We start from the raw sequence: 9,572 nt of genomic DNA, 5'->3' as shown, positions 1-9,572 counted from the left end.
TTATTTGGATAAGAAAATGCCCAGAATAAAGACATCTTTCCTCCAGAGGCCCAAATCAGCAGGGGGTGACCAAATTTCTTTACTTATTGTTGGGCAAGTCAAGATGATGACCTAATGGTTACAAAAACAACCTCCATCGTGGGTAAACATAGAAAAGACATGTTGCACCCCCTCTACACTTCCTGCCTTACTATTTTCAGCCTTATCCAATTTACAACCTAAATCTTTAGTCCACCCAGTAGTTTCTCACACTCTCAAGAAAATTTTATGGTTGGCAGTCTGCCTCTCTTCAAAGCCCTCCTATTGAAAACCATTTCTTTGCATCATTATTTAACAGTACAATATTCAAACATTTATAGATGGGGTGTTCTCAACATTTGAGCAGATAAAGGAAAAATACAAAACACAGCGGCTCCAGGTGTGGAATTATGTGTAATAATTTATTCTATCCCCAAATCTCCCAAACAATCATCAGTGGATCTGATATTCATGCAAGATCCTTAAAAAAGGAGGTATATCAAATATGTCTGACAAACTCTCTAATCTGACATGTAAAACTTCTATGGATCACCTGAAATCTGCTTGTTAGGTCGACCTAGGTGAGGAGATTACAGAGGAACTGTGGAGGACAGCCCTGGCACAAACATCAATTTTCAGTATGCGCAAGGCGTGGCCTCCTTTAAAATATTCCACAGCATGCATTGGTCTAAACATACATATAGTGTGTGTGTGTGTGTGTGTGTGTGTGTGTGTGTGTGTGTGTGTGTGTGTGTGTGTGTGTGTGTGTGTGTGGTATATTGTGCTGTGTTTGTGGAACCGTACAATACGTCAATACGAATTAAGTTCCTGACGGATAAATAACGTTCTTTGAATTGAATTTCCAAAAACGGATCCTTCATGTAACCGCTGCAGATTGTCACCAGCATCCTTGGGTCATATGTTCTGGAGTTGCCCAATGATATTAATTACTGGAACGATATCTTCTAAACAACAAACATCAATAATCTTGCACACACCTATAAACTTGGATGGCAATTCCAGGCATTATGGTCAAAATACGCTAAAAAGCAGTGTGGAACACAACATGGTATCATTTGTCAGCCTACTGGCTCGCAGATTGATCTTACTCAGTTTGAAACTAAATACTCCAACAACTCATTTAAACATCATAAGAGACGTAATGAAACACCTGGAAATAGAAAAAATTAAATTCTCACTGAAGAAACAAGAAATTTCCACAGAATTTCATTGATAACTTCAGTCATATGACAGCTGGTGGCAAGAGTTGGAAAGGTATTTTGCCTCTAGTGGGGAAACAAGGAGAAGGAATTAGTCAAGGAATAATGTTCTTCAGACTTCAGATTCTTAACTTAAAGTCCTGTTCCATGGCCTCCCTAAACTCCTCCCACACCCAGATTTCTTTCTTTGGTGAACACTGTATGCTGCTTCAGAAGACCCCCTTTTTTACCTTGATAGCCACCTTGACCAGTTCACTCTAACTACACATTTTGGGTTTCCGGGTGTGTCCGGAAGTCTTCCCAGCCATCTGATCCCGCCGGATGATTAGTTCACAGTTCTGCACCTCCGTATTTACCAGACTCTCTTGGACATACGGCCGCAGATCTGATGATGCAACCACAAAGTCAATCATTGATTTTGACATGGTATTTGTTACGGCCAACTCAAAACTAAAAGAGAAGTTCAACAACAAGACTCTTTGGCTCAGATCGGACAGGCCTCTCGATTTGATTTATTGCGACATATCCAAAAAAATCTGTATATGCTGCTACAAATATATATTCATTGAAAATGTCGAGGACAAAACAAACAGTTAAAGGACAACTTATTTACACTGTGGCGATTGTTGGCCTCGTTCTTCCCGAACACCCTGTTCAGGTTTCTCTTTGGTTCCCCCATGTGAGCGTCAAAGTCCCCCAGCAGAACAATGGAGTCCCGGGGCAGTGCCCTTTCCAGGATCCCACCCAGAGACTCCAAACTGCAGTTCAGTGAATAAGCACAAACACTGACACTAACTGGGCCAGGGAATGAAACATATTTCTCATATTTGCAGGTAAGGTTGTGATTAGAAAAAGGAGAAAGAACCACAAGCAGATAACAAATTAATAAACCCCCCTCCCCGCACGGTGTCTCTCTACAGTATGTTGGCCTCACAGGAGCCCGGCTGCAGTATCTGAAGAGTGACAATGAGTCTAACGGCTTTTCTGAACCAGGGGTAGAACAAGGCATAGAGCACAGGGTTCAGACAGGAGTTAAAATACGTCAGAAAGCTCATGAAGGCCTCAGTAGTAGAACCGATCAAGAGGTTGCGGCCTGTGAGAGAGAGGCAGTAGTATGGAGAATAGCACATCAGAAACACCGCTACAAGAACACCTAGAGTCCCGGCTGCCTTCAGCTCAGATTTCTTCGTCGTCAGAATCCCTGACTGGAGTTTGACGGCGGCAACATGAGCGCGCATCACACGAGCCTGAGACACCGCCACGACAAACACTCTCATATACAGAACTATGATGACAGTAATGGGAATAATAAAGACAACAACAAGGTCCACATCTCCTGCAACGTTTACCTTACACTCTCCGTAACAGGAATTATACCTGCCTGGCTGCTTCAGGTGTTCATATAAAAGGAAAACGGTGTAGAAAACAGAGCAGATCCAACACACACAAACACCGACGGTAACTACTCTGTCAGTGATTCTGGTCGGGTAATGCAGAGGGTCACAAATCGCCACGTAGCGGTCGATCGATATGAGCACCATGTTTCCTACAGAGGCAGAGACGAGGATGACGGGTAAGAAAAAATAAAGAGCACACATGAGGTCACCCAGGATCCAGCATTTCACTGTCAGAAGGATTTCAACCGGCATCACCAAGAGGCCCAAGAAGAAGTCTGATACAGCCAGAGAGAGGAGGAGGAGGTTGGTGGGGGAGTGGAGCTGCCTGCAGGGAGAGGGTATCATCATCAGCATTATCAAAAAGAGCAGCTGTTGTTCAATAAAAGCAGGAAAAATGGTTTAAAACCAAGGTTTTCCTAAATTAAAGCAACGCTGAACCCACAGCTATGAGCTCAAATAAGGTTCAATGAGTTAATAAGAAAAATGGTTAAATATCAGCTTCAGTAAACCTGTGGAAAACTCTGCAGAAAAAACTGAAGTTTGTCGATATGCACAAAGAATTTGTAGTTTTAGGGGGAAAAAACTCAATATCAAAATAAGATTTGTGCAGAAATGATGCCAACGTTGAGGTTACATAACAACAACTATGAAAACCTGAGCAGAGATTTAAAGCAGAAAACTGAGGGACTCTGAAGTTAGACATGATGATCACACACTGAAGGAACAAATACAAATGCTGGCTCTGATTTCAGCTTGCAAAACTCAGATAAAATCCACATTTGACACAAAAGCACTTCTATATTTCCTCCCTCTTTGTGTAACCTCACTGTTAACATCATTTGTGCACATTTATTTTGACAGTCAGATTTTCCTACAAACTGCAGATCTTTTCTACACATCCGTCACCACAAACACTTCACTGTGTGTCATTGCCAATATTATCAAAAGCAGTAAGAGTAGTTACAACCAAAGTATGTCAAAATAAAAGGGAGGGTAAAGCAACTAAATTGCAAAGCCCGTGGTTGTATATCAGTTTCTGTAAACCTGTGAAAAAAAAAATTCAGGGATAAACTAAAGTTTGTAGATGTAGAAAAACTGCACAAATTAGATCAACGATGAAGTTAGACAGAGGCTGAGAAATGTTGACATTCTAGAAATCATTTCTATCATCATTTTCCCAAAGTGTTTAAAAAGACACAAGCTTTAAAATGACTTACTGACACTTATTATTTGAGCTCACACACGTTTTACAGTAGAACAGTAAAGCTGATGAAGCAGAGGGGTTTATCTCTACCTGAAGTGGGCGATGGAGACGATGACCATCAGGTTGAGAGTGGCACTGAGAAAAGAGATGAAGAACAGCAGGATGTAAACGAGCACAGCCTCAGACTGAGGAGGCTTCGGCCTCCTGCAGGAGGCGTTGAGGAGCTGAGGAAAGCAGAGTTCGTCTTCTTCCATCGTCAGAGAGAAGCTGCTGAGCTCCAACAGCTTACTGACCAAAGCTCTCCGTCATACAGCTCATTTATCTCTCTCAAACCCAAAGGGAGGGTGCATCTCACCAACGGGAGGGAGCTGGAAACGACGGGCCGCAGTGCAAGATTCTTTATGGGCCCTACTCTCCATCAGATGTTTGTGTATCTGACACAACTTTTGGATTTTATAGACTGATTGGGCAAACTCTCATGATCCTTTCAGTTAACTTGCAAAGGTGATGAGCTGCTTTGCTCCTCTTGAATCTGAGTTTAGATTTTCTCCTATTCAGTTGTAGCCTCCTTTCCAGGACCCCAGCATAAGCTTTACCAGCGAGGCTGCGCAGTTAGTTGCCTGATAATTTGAGCAATGCCTCTGGTCCTCTTTTAAAAATGGAAACCACCAACCCTGTCTGCCCATTGTCAGACCTTCACACAGCATCAAAGAGGTATGTCAGTGCAACACTGTCCAGAGCCTTCAGATTCTCAGGGTGAATCTTATCCACACTCTCGCCACTCAGGAGATCCTTAACTACCCCAAAGACCTCTGGCAGGGACACAAGTAAGGTTTCCAAACCCTGTCTCCTCCACAGAGGTCGGGTTCAGGAGTTCTTCAAAGTGCCCTTTCCACCACTCAACAATATCCCCAATCAGGATCAGTTCTCCTGCCCTGCTGACTACAACCCTGCTTCCCCTTCCTGAGTCTACTACTGGCTTGCTAGAACTTCCTTGAGGCCAACTGAAAGTCCTTTCCCATGGCTTCCAGCAACTACTCTCATACTCGGGTTTATTTTCTTTGGTGACCGCTGTCTGCTGCTTCAGGAGACCCCAACAAAGCCTGAAAGACCTCCTTCTTCAGCTTGATGGCCTCGATCACCTCCTGTGTCCACCAGCAGGTTTTCAGGTTGCTGCCAAGGCCTCGAGGACAGGGGCATCCCGCAAATGCTCCCAGTTCACTCGCACTATAGGTTTGGGTTTACCAGGTGTGTCCGATAGTCAGCCCAGCCATCTGATCCAGCTCACCACCAGGTGGTGATCAGTTCACAGCTCAGCGACTTTCTTTACCCGAATATTAGTATAACAATCAGAGCCTTCTTCTCAAGACTCCACTCAGGAAAAGCAACAGACCCTGATGGCCTGAGCATAGATATGGTCAAGGCATATGGTATGAAGCTGTGTGGAGTCCTGGAGCAGATCTTCTACCAGGGTGATACTCTCCCACCTCAGGTCCTGGATAACGGATTACCTGACCAGCCGCAGTTTGGGATGAGGAGAAATACAGAAGTCTGGTGGGTGACTTTGCAGTTGAACATTAGCAAGACGAGGGAGCTGATTGTGGACCTCTTCCGAACCGCTGTGTCCATCCAGGGTTAGAATGTTTAGGCGGTTCACTCCCATGAATAGATCTAGACGAGTGGGTTTGAAACATAGGGGCCCTCTACAAGAAGAACCAGAGCTGGCTCTACTCCCTGCGGAGGCTTAGAGGCTTCAACATCTGCAAAGAACGGCTGGCTAAGTGATTGGAAGAGGACATGAGCTGGACTCTGGAGGTGATGATGGAGAAGAGGAGAGTGTCAAAGTCGGTTAGCATCCTGAACACATCTCACACACGGGTGTCAGATTGACAGCGGTATGCACAGAGGGGCTAGAGTTCGTGACTGGGTTTTTGAATTACTTCAGGTATGGGAAAGACTTTCTTTCACCCCAAGTCATTTCCGTAAATGAGGGCAACTCCCTGTACTTGTTGAACAAAGTTTGTCACTTTACTTGCTGTGCACCATTCAACGAATAGAACAGTTTTCTTTGTTGCAAACTCTACATGTGGCAGACTTATCTGGTAGTATGCCTCAGGTACCAATTGATAAACCTGCACAACTGTGGCTTTAACAACCTCATAATTCAAAATTTCAATAAGGGATAGACTTGCTCACACCTACGGTGCTTCTTCCAACAGTTTACTTTGCAATTGAAAACTCTACACATCTTTTGACCGACAGGAAGCAGCTGGTGAGGCTGGGGGAATACATCCAGCACACTAACAATCTGCACTGGTGCCTCCCAGGGCTGTGTGCTCTTCAGCAGACCCATCTGGTAAACTCCTCAGGCCTTAAAGCAAGGACAATTCCTGTGTTTTAACCAGATGTGGGATTTGACTTGAAAAAGTTGTGACAGCACAGAATATCAATATCAACTTAATTTATATAGCACACTTAAAATAACCAAGGTTGACCAATGTGCTTTACACTGTAAAAGTACAATAAAACATTACACAATATACCATAGAATTATATAATTATAAACGCAGAACTTTTTTTGCCCCCATTCATCATGAGCTGAACTCAAAGATCTAATACTTTCTCTATGTACACAAAAGGCCTATTTCTCTCAAATATTGTTCACAAATCTGTGTCAGTGAGCACTTCTCCTTTGCCGAGATAATCCATCCACCTCACAGGTGTGACATATCAAGATGCTGATCAGACAGCATGGGGATTGCACAGGTGTGCCTTAGGTCGGCCACAATAAAAGGCCACTCCAAAATGTGCAGTTCCATCACACAGCACAATGCCACAGATGTCGCAAGTTTTGAGGGAGCGTGCAGTTGGCATGCTGACGGCAGGAATGTCCACCAGAGCTGTTGCCCGTGAATTGAATGTTCCTTTCTCTACCATAAGTCGTCTCCAAAGGTGTTTCAGAGAATTTGGCGGTAAATCCAAACGGCCTCACAACTGCAGAACATGCGTAACCACACTGGCCCAGGACCTCCGCATCCAGCATCTTCACCTCCAAAATCGTCTGAGACCAGCCACCCGGACAGCTGCTGCAACAATCGGTTTGCATAACCAAAGAATTTCTGAACAAACTATCAGGAACCGTCTCAGGGAAGCTCATCCGCATGCTCATCGTCCTCATTGGGGTCTCGACCTGACTGCAACTTTGCACAGCCATTGAAGAGGAGTGGACCAACACTTCACAGGCCACAATCAACAACCTGATCAACTCTATGTGATGGAGATGTGTTGCGCTGCATGAGGCAAATGGTGGTTACACCAGATACTGACTGGTTTCAGGACCCTCCCCAATACAGTGAAACTGCACATTTTGGAGTGGCCTTTTACTGTGGCCAGCCTAAGGCACACCTGTGCCATACCCATGCTGTCTGATCAGCATCTTGATATGCCACACCTGTGAGGTGGATGGATTATCTCGGCAAAGGAGAAGTGCTCACTAACACAGATTTTGACAGATTGGTGAACAATATTTGAGAGAAATAAGCCTTTTGTGTACATAGACAAAGTCTTAGATCTTTGAGTTCAGCTCATGATGAATGGGGACAAAAACAAAAGGGTTGCATTTATAATTTTGTTCAGTATAATATAGGATATATCATCACAAAATGCCCCCCATAAAAAATCTTGCACCCATAACTTTGCACTACGTTATTCAATGCCTTGTACAGTCATTTATCACTTGCAATATCAGTGGGAGACATGAAACTTGTCTTTCAACATTAGGCTTCGGGACAAGCAGATTTGGGAGAATCTGGAGCCGGATTAGGGCACACAGTCAGACACTGTTTCACAAAATGTCCACATGAAAAAGCTTGCCCACTCTTTACAATCAGCACGGATATCTGATATCTTTCGTTGTCTTGCGCTGATGAAGGCAGCAACATAGCACGTTGCTGAAAGTTAAGTTTAGCTAGCAGGTCCGTTACCGTTTGGTCCCGGACGATGTTCTGAAAAAAAAAAAAAAAAAAAAACACGGGAATGTTTTATTTCATAGTGACGACGGATATTCTTTCAAACCGCCATGTGTGTATGTGTCTGCAAATGAAAGAAACGATTTCTGTAAAAAAAAAAAAAAGTAATCGTCTTGCCTCTTATCAGTGTGCCACTGCCTCGATTGCTCGATCGTGTTGGTGTCATGAGCAGGAGAAAGAAAGAATACCATATTTCTTTGTAGAGAAATGTAACAGCAGTCCTTTACATTCTGTAAAACTCACATTATGTACTTTTTGGCTGCACAAATCTTTTGTTTTGAAGTCATTACAGCTGAGTTTACAGCATTTTCAAATTAAGAGGAGAATAAGCACCAGATTGGCGAGCAAAAACCAAAGGGATTGTGCCCCAAAACTTGGGCAGCAAAGGTCTGTTTCCTGATTGTAAATGTGATCCTTGAGCCGATCTAAGCCACTTTGTTTCAACGGGACTCTGAGGGCTCCTGAGGAGGTTGAAGGTCAGAAGTGCATCATGAAGACAATAAGCTTCAGCTTCACTGTAGTTTCTCATGTTAACATATGAAACCCTGTTTTTTCCCCAAAAAGGAGGTTCGGCCTGAGCGCATCTAGTCACATGTTTGAAGTTCTGCTGCTTCGATTGTGATCTTTTTTTTTTACCTTCCACTGAGTCTTACAGGGTTAGATTGCTGCAGTGCTCTTTAACAGAGAGGCATTCTTCACTTGTAAAGTGGACAGTCTAATGCAGGGTGTGAGGCGAGCCTCCTTAGAGGGGGTCCAAACACTTTCAGGGGAGGCTCAGTGAATGGAAGTGAAACAATATCACATTACTTAATGCATTAGTTATCAAAAGGAAATCACATAGAATACCCTGCATGTGAGAGTTCAAACAATGTAGTTCTTGGGAACTGTTTTTCCCTCTATCAGTCAGAAACTAATAAGGACAGACCTTTAAAACTATTTGGTGCAGTCAGAAGTTATGTCAAACAGCAATATCAGGCTATTTTGGTGTCTATGGGATCAAGTAACATAATCATGATCCCACAGGAATCCAGAAGTGAAACTTACCAAGTAAACTAAAGATGTGGAGGGGGGCCGTTTCACAAGCTTTGTCTGAGGGGAGGCCCAGTCTCCGACTTTGAAAACCCCTGGTGTAATGGATTATCTTTGTTCCCAAATAAAAAGACTTCTTTTTGGGGACAAAGTGGAAATGAAGCTCAGAGATGGATTTGTTCAATTCAAACACACACATTCTGTGTGAAAGTGTGGAGGTTGCATCATAAAAGTTTGAAGGTCATAACTGACATGATCTCTAAAAAACAACAAGCTCTAATGAACGGTTTGTCTCTAATGCAACGGTTGCATCATGTGTTTCTGCTGCAGCTCGTTAGCTCTTCACACCTCTGATTGCTGCCACGTCTTCACTAATGAAGCAGGTGTGAAAGGTTTCAGTCATCAGGAGACGCTAATGAGCTGTTTGCATGACAGACTGCTAAATAACAGAGTGTGTTTGTGGGCACAACACATATACAAGACTCAGGAATAACCTGCAGTGAATAGTAGTAGTGGAAGGTCATTTTGAGGTTATAATAATTTAACTGTGTTTACAAATATCGAAGCAGAATAAAAATAAATACGATAAAAACCAATCCAGTAACAAAAAGGTTAAAACCCCAGACTCCCAAAGCACGTCGACAGCCCAAAAACACGTCGGCTGTATGTTTCCGTT

At 43.4% G+C, this 9,572-nt stretch overlaps 1 protein-coding gene across 1 annotated transcript; it reads right to left on the bottom strand.

The window, feature by feature from the left end:
- Positions 1–1,946: 1,946 nt before the first annotated feature.
- LOC119903760 (trace amine-associated receptor 4-like) lies at positions 1,947–3,028 on the bottom strand. The gene has a single exon (XM_038720003.1). It carries the CDS (start codon positions 2,987–2,989, stop codon positions 2,153–2,155), a length of 837 nt encoding a protein of 278 aa, XP_038575931.1. The 5' UTR covers positions 2,990–3,028; the 3' UTR covers positions 1,947–2,152.
- Between the last annotated feature and the right edge of the window lie 6,544 nt (positions 3,029–9,572).

This window comes from Micropterus salmoides, unplaced genomic scaffold (assembly GCF_014851395.1).
Source record: "Micropterus salmoides isolate LMB-PRFRI ecotype aquatic unplaced genomic scaffold, ASM1485139v1 Ms_hic_scaffold_15, whole genome shotgun sequence".
In the NCBI taxonomy this organism is placed as follows: domain Eukaryota; kingdom Metazoa; phylum Chordata; class Actinopteri; order Centrarchiformes; family Centrarchidae; genus Micropterus; species Micropterus salmoides.
Note: the sequence above shows the minus strand (reverse complement) of the source record. Positions and strands in the feature narration are given on the sequence as shown.